This window comes from Rhinolophus sinicus, chromosome 17 (assembly GCF_057876585.1).
Source record: "Rhinolophus sinicus isolate RSI-liver-muscle chromosome 17, RSI-T2T, whole genome shotgun sequence".
NCBI lineage: Eukaryota > Metazoa > Chordata > Mammalia > Chiroptera > Rhinolophidae > Rhinolophus > Rhinolophus sinicus.
The window spans coordinates 158,776,074-158,793,674 of record NC_142517.1 but is presented as its reverse complement, the minus strand read 5'-3'; the positions used below and the strand labels follow the sequence as shown (position 1 = coordinate 158,793,674).

The following is a 17,601-nucleotide window of genomic DNA, read 5'->3' as shown; positions in this document are numbered from 1 at the left end:
GCTAATGAGATGTGAAAATTAATGAAAAAAGTGTCAAAATAATCCCGCTGAAGATATAAAGCTTCCCAGATTATTAAAATAATAAAACATCATTTTTAGCCAATGAAAATTATGCAACGATTAATCATTTTACACTGTGTCTTAATATGCGACATAGCTTATTATGTGTCTCATTATGTGTCTTAACCCAAAATGCACATTCCAAAGTTTTCCTTTTCTCAGAGAGGAATTATAAAGTAAAACCCCACTTTTGAATTTTATTAATTTATATTCCTTTTTTTTGAAAATGGGACTACAGCTACAATAAAGATTATCTTTGAAAAAGGACCTTTTATTATCTATTAAGGAGGCTAAGTGAACTGATAGTTTGAATAACGTATTATGAGGCTGTTTAAGTTGCAATGTACAGATACTTTTGAAAACTTTAGAAGACACTATTTACATATTCACTTATGCATCCGTCCATTTATTTATTTACATGGTCATTCATTTAGTCAGCAGTTATTTATTAGGCAACTATGATATGCCAGGCTTTGGGACCATAGCAGTGAGTAAATTAGACATAGTCACTGTCTTTTGAGAGTTAGAATCTATTGTGGAAGACACTCATTAGTCAAACAATTGGTGGGATTATAAATTGGATTTATTTTGTAATTACAGTCTCTAATAAACACCAGGCAATGCTTTGCTGTTTTATATTCTGAACCTACTTAAAACTAATAAACTGCCATTCACCAAGAATTGTTTATATGTTTTCTCACTTTTTTTTTGTTGCAAAATTCAACTGTCCTTTCCCTAAGTTATTCAGTATTAGCGAGGTTTGTCTGTGGATAGAAATGGAAGAACTTCCTGAATGTGATCCTTAGTGAAGGTGGATGGTTTATCAGTGTAAGTTGGGAATTGATGAAGAGTAAGGTAAATACTGATCTGCCTTGGGAAAGCTCAGAAGCACTGTGTGTGGAGTTGGAGGTCTGGTGACCCAGTGACCCACTGAAATCCAATGGAAGGCCCTGGATTGCCTGATGGAATAGCTTCCATGCATTATATTTATTGCTGCAGTGCTGCAGTGGTATTTTATCCTGTAAGATGGTAACACTCTGGGCCTGCCCGGTGGCTCAGGCAGTTGGTGTTCGGTGCTCCTAACTCCGAAGGCTGCCGGTTCGATTCCCACATGGGCCAGTGGGCTCTCAACCACAAGGTTGCCAGGGTCGATTTCCCACAAGGGATGGTGGGCAGCACCCCCTGCAACTAATGATTGAACATGGCACCTTGAGCTGAGCTGCCACTGAGCTCCTGGATGGCTCAGTTGGTTGGAGCGTGGGCTCTCAAACAAGGTTGCTGGTTCGACTCCCGCAAGGGATGGTGGACTGCACCCCCTACAACTAATGATTGAACATGGCACCTTGAGCTGAGCTGCCACTGAGCTCCTGGATGGCTCAGTTGGTTGGAGCGTGGGCTCTCAAACAAGGTTGCTGGTTCGACTCCCGCAAGGGATGGTGGACTGCACCCCCTACAACTAGTAACGGCAACTGGACCTGGAGCTGACCTGTGTCCCCCACAACTAAGATTGAAAGGACAACAACTTGGAAAAAATCCTGGAAAAATATACACTGTTCCCCAATAAAGTCCTGTTCCCCTTCCCCAATAAAATCTTAAAAAAAAAATAAAAATGGTAACAATCCACTGTGTTCTATTACTCTAAATGTCTGAGAATAGTGGGATATAATGTTGACTGATTTTTTGCTATTTTTACAGATGATCAACCTTTCTTAATAACTGTAAGACGCAGTGTAATTTTTGGAATCTCCCTTAACCCTGAGGTGAAGAGCAACAATGCTATGGTTCCCATATCAGGGATACAGAATGGCTATGATGTTGAATTTGATGACTCAGAGGAATTCATCTATTGGGTTGAGAATCCAGTAAGTTTTGAATAACATTCCAAATATATAACTTGTTCTCAAAGAACCTGCACTGATGCCTTCTTATAAGCAAACTTTGGCTGGGTGGATAAAAGGAAAATGGTCCAGAAATAAGTTACTTTACCACTGAGTTTTTATTTTTTCCCTTTATTTATTTATTTTTTTTGACTCAGTGAGGAATGTAAATCGGAGGTTGGCCTCAAGAAAAGATTGGAAAACTCTTTAGCTTTAGAATAATAAACACATTGAATATATTGGGTATTCTTTACTCATTCAGCAAGTGTTTATTAAGTGCTTACTGTTTGCTCTGCACTGAACTAGCTGCTTTCAACTGCAGAATACATGCCTAGAAGCAGCAGCCACAAAGATTGTCCTTAAGGAGCTTTAAACTCGTAGAAGGTATTAGACTAACATAAAAATGATCATAACTCAAGACGAAAAGCAGTAGTTCCCTAAAGGAATTCCAGGAAAGCATTTGATGTAGCTGCTAGGGCCTTCATTTAGAATCTTTGCCTCCAGGATAAAAAGAACATTTTTCCAATTCCTTTCCCATTCCCTTGGGCCCCTTCCTCAGCCTTTAGGAATGAAACCTGTGAGGATGGGGAAGGAGCAAAGAGAATACAAATGAAGAAGAAAGGAAAGATCTTTGTGTTTGATACTTGTCACCACTATGCAGAATATACTCCTGGCCTGATTCGCACTTGTGACTTGGGTTATTTTTATGACTCTGGCCTGTGGTAGCTAAGAAATAACGCTCTGTAGCCAATAACAGAGATAGTCTGAATGGTAAGCCTTGTGTATCCTGTGACACACTTAAAACTCAGTGTTTTCAGTGTTGCTGGCATTAGCATTATACACAATGAGGCCACCCAATGGTGCTGAACCCGTGCCTTTTCTCCAAATCTGAGGAGTGTTAAAGAAACTCCTCGGTAGCTGGCACTGGCCACTGTGAAGAAAGTGTTTCCACGTAGAAGCAGTGGACTTGAGACAGCTCTCTTCTTGTCCTTATTTTCAGGGTGAAATTCACAGAGTGAAGACCGATGGCACCAACAGGACAGTGTTTGTTCCTCTGTCTAGTTTGGGCTCTTCCATGAGCCTGGCCTTAGACTGGATATCAAGAAACCTCTATTACACCAATCCTGGAACTCAGTCAATTGAGGTAATGATTCCATAATACTACTTACACAAGCACTGTTTTCTGAGTCATGTAAAATCTATTATCGGGAAATGCTGTCATGGATTTTTAAATTATTTTTAAGCAGAAGCAAAAGCAAAGAGAGTATTAGCTATCAAAGTCTCTGATGGTAAGGAGGAAAGCCAACTTAAAAATAAATTATTGGAATCTTTACCACTCTATTTTGTCTCCTCCCAAACATCAGTACTAACTTGTTCTTATAAAAGGATTTTAGATAATTTATAAAAATATATAAAAAGGTAAAAAATTACATAAGGAATTCAGCATAAAGGGAAGATTATAGTAGGCAGGGAATTTTCACTCTCTTTCCTCATCAAATCTTCAATGCTATTTCAGTTCCACACGAAATTTATAAGTTACCTCTGTTCTAAGATGGAAATCTTTCTATGGCTCCAATACAGTTTTTCTAACAGTGAAATAGAAAGTAGAAACTTGATTCTAATTCCTTTGATACTCTCCTCTTTGCGATAACTGTTCTTTTTTACTCCAATTCCCAGAAGAAATTCTAGATGGGGTGCAGGTATGAAACCATATGAAGTAAATCAGAAGTAACTTGACTAGTGTTGGTTTTCTCCATTCTGGGACAAGGTTAAAACATGTAAGGGATTATTAATTCATAATAATTTTGACAGTGAAACGTCCTAAAGCAAAGTGAGGGTCTTGGAGAGGGACCATTAGCAGTGCCGTGGAGAGTGACAATCCACCATTCTGGGTTACGCCCCAGCTACAACGTCAGTTGCTGTTTAGGGCATTCAGAAAGAGAGATACTGAAGATGAGGAGGGCACATAGCAGCCAAGTGGCTAATTTAGAGCAGATTTGCGAAGAGCAGCTCACGTCAGACAGTGCTTTACCATTTTACAAAGGTCTTCCGTAAACATCATCTCATTTAATCTTCAGAGTATTCCCGAGGGCAGGCAAGTGTAGCAATCATTCACAATGAGAGGAGCATTTGTGATATGCACGAATGATAACCCCCAGAATATAGAAAGCTCGGTAGAATCAACTCCTTTAACAGGGAAACTTGGAGGCTCATCTGGTTCAAGCCATTTGTTTTTTAGTAAAGAACCGGAAGCCCACAGAAGTTAAGAATTTGGCTTCAACATTCAGCGTCATCGCCTGATTCCCTGGCAATGTTGTAACTTTGCCTTGTTATAAACCACAACTCTAGCAATCCAGCCTGGTGTAACCCCTTCAGACAGTGACGGAAGGTATTTTTCATAATCTCAACTAAAATATCTTGTCCCATCAAAATGTAGGCAAAATTTATAGCCTAAGACCCTTAATACCGAACTCATATCTCTCCAGACTCCACTCAGTACAGAGCTGCCTTAATTCCAAATGACAATTAATATGCTTCTATTCTATCTCTTGATCTCTTGCTTTGTAAATGGAGGTCTTCCCTTTTAGACTGATAGTTTTCCCAAAACAGGGAACATGTCTCATGCATTAGTATTCAGTAGACTGGAAAGGTGCCAGTTGAAAAGTAACTGAGCACGTGTGTGTGTGCATGTGCGTGTCCATGTCTATGTATCCTTATAAGCCTGAAGTTCGTGATTGTGCCCCAGTGCAGTGAGGTATGGGGGAAAGGTAATTTGCTTTTGGAGTCCAAAGGCCTGGCGTTGAGTCTAGCTTTCTGGCTCTTTTATTCATTGATTCAACAAACACTAGTAAATGCTTTCTATGGACCAGTCTCATGGTTAATCCTGGACATTCCAAGATGAATAAAACTTTTTTTTCCTGATTTTTAAGTAGCTCACACATCTGAGAACTAGACACATAAATACCTTTGCTGCAGTGGGATAAGTGTCGTAGAAGCAGTGAATATAAAGTGCTGTGTGGTTGGGGGCAGAGGTAAAAGTGTGGGAGAGAGAATGGCAGCCTTTTTATAAGTGGTTATTTGTCAGCTCAGTCTTGAAAGATGACCAATATTTATTTCTGCCAAATGAAGAAGTAGGGAGAAGGCAGTCAAGGCAGAGAAAAATACTTTATTGAAAACCTTGGGATACGAAGATGTATTTTGTGACTGGGAACACTACCGTGTTTCCTCTACTCATCGGCTGTTTGACCTTGGAAAAATTACTAAACTTCTCTGAGCCGCTCTTTTCTTATTGGTAAAATGGGGTTAATTGTTCAATAAGTGAAAGTACTTCATGATACTCAGTCCCTGTTTCCCTCAAATCACCAATATATTTAGAATATCTATAAAGAACCTATGAGAATAATGATCCAAAGATAAATTGCTATTTTAGTGCTTTTATTGGTTTTCCCCTTTGGTTCTATCAATTGTGACTCTTCCAGGAGAATGTTAGATTGCTTACGAAAACAAGAATAGTGTTCACTTACTGTTTACCTGTACAAAATCTTTTCCAGCATAAGAGTAATTCATATTTAATTCCAACTTGAAAATAAAAGAGAAACATTTAAGAAATAGTTTTCCACTAGGGGTAGCTGTGTGCCCATTCACTAAAAGCCATTTTGTAACTAAAAAGTGAAGCCTACAGAATGGGTGTGTGAGAGAGAGCTTGAAGTATTCCAAAAAACAAGGAAGGAACTTTCCTTTGAACTAAAGAGACCCTTAGGCCTAGGAAAAGCAGAGAAATGGTAGCAGAAAGAGGCAAACAGAAAAGAGAAAAATCATGTTAGTCCAAGTAGGAAGAAAGAAAGATAGCAGACAGGAGAGAGAGGTTTAGAGAGAAGATTGAGGGAGAAGAAGGGTGTGTGTGTATGTGTGTGTGTGTGTGTGTGTGTGTGTGTGTGTGTGTGTGAGCGCGTGCGCGCACAGAGAGAGAGAGACAGAGACAGAGAGACAGAGACAGAGAGACAGAGAGGGGCAGAGAGAGAAACAAACAGATACACAAGTAACTATTTGCATTGAAAAACAATTTTATAGAAAAACCTTCATGCAAATCAACAAGCATTTTCTAATTTCTTACTAGTTGTTTCTCCTCTCAGACCGTCTCAGGTGCATATTAAAACAGCCTTGTTCCTATAAGAGACTGCCTCTAGTCCAGTAATCCACATCTTTCTGTGATGCGTCAGGGTTCTGCTAACATTGTGATTATAACAATAATAGCAATAATAATTCAAAATAGATAACATTGGGAACGTTAATAAACCTTTCAGGCTTCTTTTTCATCATCTGTTAGATGGGCATAATAGAATTATGGGCATAATATAATTCTGTGGTATTTATCTCGCAGAATTATTGTAAAGATTGAATTAAATAATGCTTAGTAGAATTCCTGGGCACATCAGTTATTGTACACATACTAAGTGCTCAATAAATGGACAAATAAAAAATTAGGAAACATTTATTAAAGTTTTGCTAGGTTCTGTGTTGAGTGCTTTACATGAGAAATGGTAATCCTGTGAGCTCTAAACAGAAGGTGCCATTATCATCCACATTGTAATGATAAAGAAACTATGTTCAGAGAGGTGATATTACTTGTTTCAGTCAGATGTGGCTGGGCGGGGATTTGAACTCTTGGATTTTAAGTCAGGCTGTTAACTTGGAACAGAATTCACTTGAACTCTGAGTAAATTCACACTGTTTGATCAACTATGTTGTAGTGATGGGCCATGGGGTGCTATGGCCCAGGCACTGGGGTGCAGGAGAGCTGTGGGGTTCCCATTTGACTTCCAGAGTCTTATCTTTTTCTGATGGCACTTTTGTAGTTTCTCTCCAGCAGTGATTTTTCTATGTCCGCCCATTTGAATCTTTTATTTCATACCCTTTTCCTCTTCTGAAATTTTAGGTGAATTAAAACTAGGAATTTGAGAGGTGATTTTGCTTTTCTTACTTTCATTTTCTATTGAGCTGATTTCCTCATAGCCCTGAAATGCAATTAAGAATTATATCTAAACCTCACCAAACCCTCCCATTCATCTCTAATCATGCTTTGGAATTTGTTGTACGTGTTAAGTTCTCCTTCATCTCAGTTTTCTTTGTTTTCCTCTTATGAAACTGAGTTCTAATAAGTGATTTTATGTCTCAGGTTTTGACACTCCGGGGAGATGTCAGATATGGAAAAACACTTATTACCAATGATGGAACAGCTCTTGGAGTTGGTTTTCCGGTTGGCATCACTATCGATCCTGCTAATGGGTGAGTGTTCCAAGATGGCTCACACCTGTACAGCACTGTGTTCGGAAGTGTTATGGTCTGATTAAATGGAAGATTTCAAACTTAGGACATTTTCCGATTTCATATGCCGACATTTGAAAAATATAGATCGGTGAGGAAAAGAAATAGCTCTGTGTTATATTTAATATGAAAGATATGTGTTTTTTTCTGTGTTCTTAAAATTAATGACATTAGATTGAAAATTAATTCCAAACAAGCAAGAATTTCAGGAACAGTAAAGTAGAATTATACGAATGAAGTATACATTCTGACTTTGAGTGTATGTGGAAAGCTTTAAGAGGGTTGATAACATTTGAAATAGATCTTGTAAGAGGAGAAGGCTTCCAGTAGATGGAGACTGTCTTGCCCTGGGTAGTTGTACTCGAAGCCAAGTGAGTGCTGAAGGTGTAGAAACATTGTGGTATTTAGCATGATTGTGTAGAGGGCTGGAACCAGAGGCGTAGGGTAGGATGCAGTTGACCAGATGGGAAATACAGTAGCTAAAGATATTTGGGGACAAATCATGGAGAGACTTTAATGTCATGCTGGGGAGGTGGATTTTAGTTTTTCTGAGAAATTAGGAGCCACCAGGGAACTTGGAGGAAGGGAATGATAGAACTAAATTTGTGTTTCAGAAAGATTGCTTAGGATTGGAGTTGAAGAGGCCAGGGGCAGGGAGAACAGTTAGGACAAAGTGGAATTAGTGGACAGAGGTTAGAGTCCTCTGGTTTGTTTGATCAGTTATTCAATTTGTTGCTCTACGATACTGAATTATAAACCAGAATAATAAATTATAAAATATGAGCATTGATTTTTTTTTTTTTTTTTTTTTTTTTTTAAAGAACTATCTATGACATTCCAAATGGATTTTGACCTTTTGTTTGAAAGTGAGCAGATTCTTAGTCTTGGAAGGGAGCTGAAGAACTAATTTGTATTAGCTCCCTACTTCAAATAAAGGTGATGTGTGAATCACACTCGTTCTTAAAGGGTACTAAAAGCAAAAATTCTGTTCCATGATTGCTTGATTGTCCTGGTTTTCAGTTATCCTTTCCAGAAGAAGGACTATCTTAGATTTAAAGTCCCACTTTTGAGACTCAAGCTCATTCATTATTCATTTTTCATTCATCAGACACTTCTTTATTGTACTCCTGTCATTGGCTGGTCTATTAATTTGGATCAGTTAACTATTGCAATAAATTCCAAAATGTATGATGGCTTAAAGGAAGTTTATTTGTCTTTCATTTGGGCAGAGGGTGTGAGGAAGTTTTACTCTACACAGTCATTCAGGAACCCAGGCTCAGGCTGATGGCATCTTTAGTAGGAGACTTTCAGGGTCACCCTGGGTGTTGATATCTTTAGGCTGTAAAGGAAAGAACATTCAGGAATGTGCTGGGTAGTTTTTATGGACCAGGCCTACAAGTAGTGCATACCCCCTCCGCTGACATTCCTTCAGCGAGAATTCAATCACATGGTCACAACTAACTGCAAAGAAGGCAGAACATGTAGTCCAGCTTTTTACTAAGAAAGAAGAGGGAGACATTGATTTTGGCCAGCGAAAGCAATCTCTGCCAAGGTCGGGGGTATATGGGCTAGATACAAAGATTATAAGACATAACCTGTAACTTTGGTACCTCAATAATTTGTAATTTAGTAAGGAGGATAAAGCCTATGCATAGACACCAATTAACCAGGTCTATAGATGATTAAGCGCCATAAGAGAGGCTAAAAAAATTGGTTTGAGAGTTCTGCAGAGAGACGTTTTCAGGTTGATGGAGGTGATGCCATTTAGACTGGATCTTAAAAGACACCTAGAATTTCACTAGGCAGAGCTAGCTTTGAAGATACCTCCCATTCTATGAGGGAAGGAAGTCAAGAACAGTGACAGAAGAGTGAGGACATGTTCAGGTAACTAAGAGCAACAAGTTTGATTAGGAGGCAAAGAGGAGCTTAGAATTTTGTTCGAGGAAGTGGGAAGGGAAACGGGACAGAGACTCATGGATGTGATGTCTTGTATATTCAGTAAAAGAAACTCTTGAGAAAGTTATGGTTAATGTTGTTGAATCAATTGCTGCAAAAAGTACTTCTGTGGATGATCACTAATAAAGGGCTGAGGCAATTATAGAATTGCTGGTGACATTTGAGACAAGATATTCATTAGAGATACAAAAGAGTTAAAGAGTGAAAGGAAGGTGAGGAAGTGTGACTATTTTTAGGAGTTTGGTACTGAAAAATTAGAAAAAGGTAAAATGTAGCAGAAAAAGTTTTTTTTAGAATAGGGAAACCTGAGCATATTTTTAAAAGCAGATGAAAGATCAATGATGGAGAAATAATTAACTGAGAGTGAAAATCATGGGCCAGGGATTAGAAATTTATGAAAAATAGGAACGATCTTGAAAGAACTTATATGAAGAACATGATATGAAGTCAGCTAAGGGTGAACATTCTCAGCTAGGGTTGGGTAGCTTAAATTTTTAATGAACTCCGAATTCACAAGAGTTTGGTGACTTTGTCCAGCATAGTTTGGTAGCCTAGAATGGGAGAGGAAAAAGACAATAATGGCAAGAATGCAGGGTTAGCAATTAGAAAAATAGGCACAATGAGAGATAAAGAGAATAAATGAGAATGTTGTTAAAATTGTTACACATGAGGTCTAGGCATGGAAGGACTGGAGGTTTGGGAGCTCAGGCAAGTTTTAAGGGCAAAGAAGATTCAACAGGAGAAATAAAATAGAAGCAGGGAAAAGATGGGAGAGTTTGGTCAAAGAGAATTTCAAAGTTTGAGAACTTAAGAGGGAGAGAAGTATAGAGAGGAAGATGAGGTTCGTGGGATGGGTATATTGGATTGGTGGTGGAAGAGGTATGCAAATAAAGATGAATGGAATTAAGGAGTTTGAGGACTTGTGAGAAAAGGGTATGAAAGGATTGTCTGTTGGCTATAACAGGAGAAGAGATAGAAAGGAGTTGAAAATTGGATTCAAGTCTAGAAGTTATGTCCTCAGTGGAAATAGAAAGAACCCTTCATATATTTTGATGACCTTTCATATATCACAGGTTTGGTAATTCTGTATGGCGATTAGGGTTCAAGTAAGCAAATTGAGTCTAGTTAATTCATTGATCTCACTGTGAAATGGAAAGGTAAGAAAAAGTTCACATACTTCCTGATATTAGCATGCTAATGGGATTGCACTCAGAAAAATATTACTCTTACTTTCTCCTATTTTTTGTGTTAAACGTCAAACTTTTTATTTTTCATCACTGAAATCATATTAGATAAGAAAGTAGCGGGTCTCGTGGTAGATGATGATTTGGAGAATTAAGTACAAAGCCTGAGAAGTGAGCAGGGAGATACCTGACAACATTTACATTAGCTTTGCCCTTCCCAGGGTACTGGGCAATACGTGAGTCTTTGAAAGGAATTGACTACTGATGTAGGCTTCTTCTCAGTCATAAGCTTTCCATCTGCCTGACCAACCTAAAGGGTCACCCACCAATGGAAGATGCTAACCTCCTAGTTATATACCATTTAAAATGGCGTCTCCCCCAATAATAACTAGGAAGTGTACAGACATGATAGAACACTGGTTACGCGCTCCTCCACATTGTATATAACAACATATTGATGTGTCAGACATTGTCCATTGAATTGTACGCATCTTGAGGACAAAGAAACCCACATCTTTTCATTTAAATATTTGAATTAGAAACGCCATTCACTCTAATCCGCCTTCTGTCTCATTAAATGTTGGTGTTTTTCATGGCTGTAGGAAACTGTACTGGTCAGACCAAGGAACTGACAGTGGGGTTCCTGCCAAGATTGCAAGTGCTAACATGGATGGCACATCTCCAAAGACTCTCTTCACTGGGAACCTTGAACACCTAGAGTTTCTCACCCTTGATATGGAGGAGCAGAAACTCTACTGGGCGGTCACCAGCAGGGGCGTGGTATGAGCACCCTTTTTGTCTGTTGGTCGTCATTGCTGAGCTTGCGTAGCTGACGCTGATTGTTCTGTGTTGTCTGGCAGTGGGTCTTGAACAATCTCACGTGGCAACTTGTACCAGTGTTTTATTGCCTTTTCTCCCAATAACTTCTTTCCCTTGAGCAAATCTTGCTCTAGTTGAAGTCCAATTTTTTATAGTATGTGCATAGTTTCTTATAGAATAATGTTTACATTTCTAGATAAAATAATTCAATTTCTTCTTCCTTATTTGTCCATGAAGAGCCATTTCTTTCATGTGCTAGTGACTTCAGTGCTTTTCTTTGAAAGTTCTCCAGGCTCTCCAGTTGTAGAGACTAAGAAAAAAAATATATATATATAGCAAATTTCTACCCTCAACCTCCCCTCCTAGCTACATATTATTTTATAATATCATAACATGGTTGAACATATGTGAAAACAACCTTTACTGGTAATTTTAAACTTTAAGGTTGAGTTTATTATATTCTGCAATAAGAAGCAGAAACTATATAATTTCATTCACTCAAAGAAATAATATTTGATTTTCACTGCTATGCTTAAGCAGCTGAGCTGGGACTAGGCACAAAGATGGTAGTCAATAATTACTGATCAATTAAAATATTGCCTTGGATATGGAATTGAATGTGTGCTAGTCTCTTCCTTGCTTTTTAAATGGCAGTAATTTGAGATCTGTCTTTGACATTGGTGCTGTCCATAATATTGTGCAGTACATTTGGTTTTCAGTTCATTGACTAATCTTACTTCTAAAATGTACTTGAAAAAAAATAAATAAATTGTACTTGTAATGGTGATAAACTTTGGGAATTAAAAACAAGTAGTGATGTATGTGAAAGTACTTTACAGACTTTGATACATGTGTGCAATAATGAAGAAGCTCTTGTCACGTGGTATGATTTCTGTATACAACTTAGCATGACCTACACAGTACTTACCACCTCCCTCCCTTCCTATTTCTGTTTCTGATCTGCTCTCCTGAATCTGTGAGCTTGTTAATGGTGTGAGTCTCCAACCTTTCTCCGAGACTAGAATCCTCATATTTTTTCTTCATTTTAGTAACCATGTCCTTATTTAATCATTACAAAATCTGGTAATTTGTCCTTTGCCTCTTTCCTCAGGTCCAACCCTTTTTGTGCCACCTCCACCATTCTGAGCCATTCCTCTCTAGCCTTGACTAGACCATGGCCCTCATTATTGGACCTGCTTTCATGATGGAGGCATGTTGTCTTCATCAAACCACAGCAAATAGGTTAGATTACTGCTCAGCCTAGAACCCCGGCCTAGAGGAGTAGCTCCAAATATTTCAGTCATGCTTGGTCAGCTGATCGGGTCCAGATTACTCCCTCAGCAACTCCCCTACAAGCTTATATCCTCCGTGCTCTAGCCTTCTGGAACTTCCGTCACTTTCCCGGGCACAACCTGCTCTTGTAATTGCTGGGCTCCCTTGTCCAGTGAGGAAGTACGTGAGACCTTGTTTGCCTCTCTTGCCAGTGCTCAGCTCACATCCTGGCACAGAGGAGGTACTTAGACATGTTTTCGGAATGAAATCAAACGAGCTATGTCTATAATTTGTTTTTCTTCTAGAAGCAGACAATTTGTCATTTTCCATTGGGACGTCTATTCTTGTGTGTTCTTTTCCAGTTTACCAAATCATTTTGACTAAGGCTTGTTACCTGTTCTGCTATAACAGCATTACTCTTTGCCCCATCCAGTCTTGCTGTCTTCTGTGATTGTGTGGAGCACGTTTCCTATCCCCGTTGCAGAAATTGTTGGTGGAGATGTTAAATGCGGGGTCAGTCAACTGTGTAATAGCCCACAGTTAGACATTAAATGCGTGTCCTTGACTAGAATATCACATGCAGGCCCGTTTTCTTCACCATGTGATCTGAGAAAAGTTGACTGACTTACTCGACTCCAGCTTCATTATCCGTGAAATGGGCACAATGACATTTGCCTGACCTACTGCTCTGTGCAGTTGTGACTATCAAATCAGAAAATAGATATGAAAAATGTCTGTAAAGGACAGAGTGCTGTATAAATTTGAGGTATTATTAAGAGAATATTAGTTTTAAATGTGTGTCTCATTTCACCAGGAATCAGTCTATAATGAAAACTCTGATCTTTTAGATTGAAAGAGGAAACGTGGATGGTACAGAGCGAATGGTCCTGGTAAACCAGCTTTCCCATCCTTGGGGAATTGCTGTTTATGGGCCTTTCCTTTATTATACTGATGAACATTATGAGGTCATTGAAAGAGTTGACAAGGCCACTGGGTCCAACAAAGTGGTCTTTCGAGATAATACTCCAGATCTGAGGGGCCTTCGAGTTTATCACAGACACAGTAAGTATTTGTTACTGAAACATATATATTCATGGATGAACAATATATTTACATATATACACTTATATAAACACATGCCCATACACAGACCCATGTACATACACATGCATGCAAATGGCTATTACCCAAAATATTTAAAAAATGATAATGTCTTAAATGTCTTAAGCATGGCTAAGTGTCAAAGACCAATTTGGCATCTGAAAGGCCAGATTGATTTCAGTGTAAGTTTATTTCCATTCTTTCCCCATCACTTTAAACTCCTTGTTTTGCTTTTGCTTCATAGCACTCGCTGACATATTATCCTATCTGTTTATTTCCTGTGTTTCGTGTTAGAATGTGACCTCCATAAGGGCAGTCATTTTATCTGTCTTGTTTCTTGCTCTCTACCCAGTGACTAGAATAGTTCTGGCACATTGAAGTGCTCAGTAAATATTAATTGAATTACTGCTGGGAAAGTGTTAACCAGATAGAATTTTTAATCTTAAAAGGAATACTCTTAGATGTTGCCTGTGTCAACATATTTTTTCCGAAATAATCTAACTTTTGATTTGACCCTTTAAATTAACATTATCACCTACAGATTATTTTTTATTATTTATTTTACTCTCTGACCAAAGATTATCAGTTTGTTAGCTGTCCTGTAACTAGTTTGCCACTTGGTGTTTATATTTATTGCATGTGGAAAAAAACCCTTTAAATACTCTTATTAATATACTTTATAAAAACTGCACATCACACTGTTGATCATATAATTAAACTGATATAATTTTAAATGCCAGCACTTAGGCCAAGAGTGGGAAAAAATTAGAATTTGTATACTGGCTGCCTTAATTCTTACAAGATTTGTGGAAGAAATACAATTGATGCTCCATTCTCTCACTATTATATAATAGGTGTGGTCCTGCTTTCATACCTTTAGGTGTTAGTTGCATAAATTCTAGTTTCTCTAATATTGTTTTGAGTTTGTTAACTCAGATATCATATTTTCTTATTTATTTTTATAGTGCATTATTTGGTGCTTTAATTTTAAATGTTTGAGATGGAGAGGCAAGTATGGAGGCTCAAAACTTATAAACTGATTTTGATTTCATTTAGATTCTGCCCAATCCTCAAATGGCTGTAGCAACAATGTGAATGGCTGTCAGCAGATCTGCCTGCCCGTACCAGGAGGACGGTTCTCATGCGCCTGTGCCACTGGATTTAAACTCAATCCTGATAATCAGACCTGCTCTCCATACAGTTCTTTCATTGTTGTTTCGATGCTGTCTGCAATCAGAGGCTTTAGCTTGGACTTGTCAGATCATTCAGAAGCCATGGTGCCAGTGGCAGGCCAAGGTATGCCAACTCCAATATAAGTCAGATTTGACTCCATCTGGTGCCACATGGAAATCCTTGGTGCCATAAATCATGTCTCTATGTTTAGATTCAGCACGTAATGAAGCTTGTCTTTCCCATTCAACTGTCTCAGCCTCGCGTGGTTCTCAAATTAGAGGGTGCAGCAGAATTGGAAGGCTTGTTGAAACCAGATCTGAGCCCCATCCCCAGGATTTCTGAGTTAATAGTCTGGGGTAGGGCTAGAGAATCTTCATTCCTTACAAGTTCCCAGGGCATGCTGACGTTGCCGGTTCCTGGACCACCCTGAGAATGACAGGCCTAGAGCAACACACAATGTAGCAGGAGATCACGAGAAGTATTACGGAGTTGGTGCTCAGAAGAACTGTACCCTGTTTCTGACTATTAATTAATGGAGGTTTAGGGTACAAGTATACTACTATTTAGAATAGTAATGAAATAGTCCCCAGTCTGATTTATCAATATATATTTGATGAGTTGAGTATTAGTCTTCTTAATAATTAATATTTTTGCAGCGCTTTTGGCTTGCGTACCATGAACATAGAAAAGGATCACTCGCTTCCTAGATGAGCCAAGAGGTTTCTAGGTGTGTGTTACCACAAGAGGAGCTAAGTGTTTAGTAGCATCATAAGCAGTATGTCACAGGCTAATGAAGAAAGGGAAGAAGAAAGGATGAAGGGAATGAAGGGGTGAGAGAAATGGTCAGAAAAGACAGAAAACCTATGGTGAAAGCTGTCAGTGTTCTGGCACTGCACATGCTCCTGCTGGATTCACATGTACTCATGGCTCATCTTTGTTTTCCCGTATCTAAAAAGTTATGCATCTGAGTTAACATCTTGTAAAGATATTATAAAGTCAATCATTTTTTTCTCCCAACTTTTCAGTTTGAAAAAATTTAAATGCAGAAAAGTTGAAAGGTACAGTTAACATCCTTAAACTCTTACCTACCATGTTTCCCCGAAAATAAGATCTAGCGGGACTGTCAGCTCTACTGCATCTTCTAGAGCAAAAATTAATGTAAGACCCTGTATTATATTTTATCATATTGTATTATAAATTATATTATAATAGACCCGGTCTTATATTATAGTAAAATAAGACCGGGTCTTGTATTAATTTTTGCTCCAAAAGACGCATTAGATCTGATTGTCCGGCTAGATCTTATTTTCGGGGAAACACGGTAGATTCAACAGTTGTTAACATTTCACCACATTTGAGCTCTCAATTTCTGTGTGGTTGTATGTGGGTGTGTATGCATGTGTATATATACATTTTAATGAACTTTTTGAAAATAAATCACAGATACCATGGTACTTCACCCCTACATACTTTAGCATGTAGCTCCTAAGGACATTATCATCTAATATTCATATTTATATTTCTCCAGTTGGCCTCAGAATATTATTATAGCTGTTGTTTTGTTCCAGCCAAGATCTAATCAAGATTCATACCTGCCCATACCATTGTATTTGGAATGTCTCCTGGTGTCATTTAAACTTTTTTTCAATTTACAGCTTGTACTTCCCATGAAATGAAAATTAAGTCTAATGGTTTGATTAAATTGGGGTTGAACACCAATTTTGCAAGAATACTTCATAGGTGATGCTGTGTACTTGACACAGAATCTTATTAAGAACATAATGTCACTTGTCCTTCTCTTTGTGATACTTAAACTTGATCAGTTGGTTAAGGTGGTCACCATGAAATCCCAGCCTTTTAACTGTATACGCGTCTTTTTCCCTTTGTAACTGGTGTGAAATCTTTGGGGTCATACTTTGGCACCCAATGAATACCTTGTTCTCCAAGTGCCTTTTACCCATTGGTTTTAGCAGCTATTGATGATTCTTATTTGAAACGATTAATTAGGATTGCAAAATGGTAATTTTTTTATTCTATCATTTCTTCTACATTTATTAGGTAATATTCTTCTAGGAAAGCTGTCCTTTTTACCCGGTTAATCTTTAAAAAATATTTATTATCACTATGAACTCCAGATTTTTCTTTTTTAACTCAATGTGTTATCAATCATTTAACATATTTACTCTTCTGATGCTCCAGTCGGTCCATTTTGACTAGGGGGATCCTCAAAGTGGCTGTGTTCTTTTGACATGATCTCATTCATGTTGAGTGCTTCCTTGCTTCCTGGTACCATGAGATGTTCCAGGCTCACCTCGTACTTCCCTACATCAAGCTGTCATCATCCATTTCTCCCAGGAGCCAGTGCTCCTTACTGTGGGAAATGTGAGAAACCAAGATCTGGGTGGTAGGTGTGCTTGTTTCGCCTGGGAAACAAACAGTTCTATTTTGTAACGGGGCATAGTCAGAGCAGACAGTTGGGAATGAGGGTTTGAGAGGAAGGGTAGGCATTGAAAAGTTCTAGTTCCAGCAAGAGCCTTGTTTCATGATCTTTTTTAAACGTTCCAGGACGAAATGCACTGCATGTGGACGTGGATATAGCTTCCGGCTTTATTTATTGGTGTGATTTTAGCATCTCTGAGAAATCGTATAATGCAATCCGTAGAGTCAAACCAGATGGATCTGGTTTTACAAACATCATTACCCAAGGAATAGGAGAAAATGGAGTGCGGGGTATTGCAGTGGATTGGGTAGCAGGTAGGTAAGCTGTACAGTGATTTCATTGAAAGGTCTTTTGTGTTTGTATTTCTATCATCTTATTTTGTGCCAGAAAGTTT

General features: G+C 38.4%; 1 protein-coding gene across 1 annotated transcript in view; it reads left to right on the top strand.

Annotated features, from left to right (window-relative positions):
* Nucleotides 1-17,601, top strand: part of LRP2 (LDL receptor related protein 2) — a 196,828-nt gene that overhangs the window by 109,204 nt on the left and 70,023 nt on the right. The window contains exons 32-38 of the mRNA XM_019727374.3: nt 1,756-1,922; nt 2,938-3,081; nt 7,114-7,223; nt 11,005-11,182; nt 13,342-13,555; nt 14,651-14,890; nt 17,333-17,521. Of these exons, the coding sequence (XP_019582933.3) occupies nt 1,756-1,922; nt 2,938-3,081; nt 7,114-7,223; nt 11,005-11,182; nt 13,342-13,555; nt 14,651-14,890; nt 17,333-17,521 (1,242 nt within the window). The remainder of the gene's footprint in view (nt 1-1,755; nt 1,923-2,937; nt 3,082-7,113; nt 7,224-11,004; nt 11,183-13,341; nt 13,556-14,650; nt 14,891-17,332; nt 17,522-17,601) is intronic.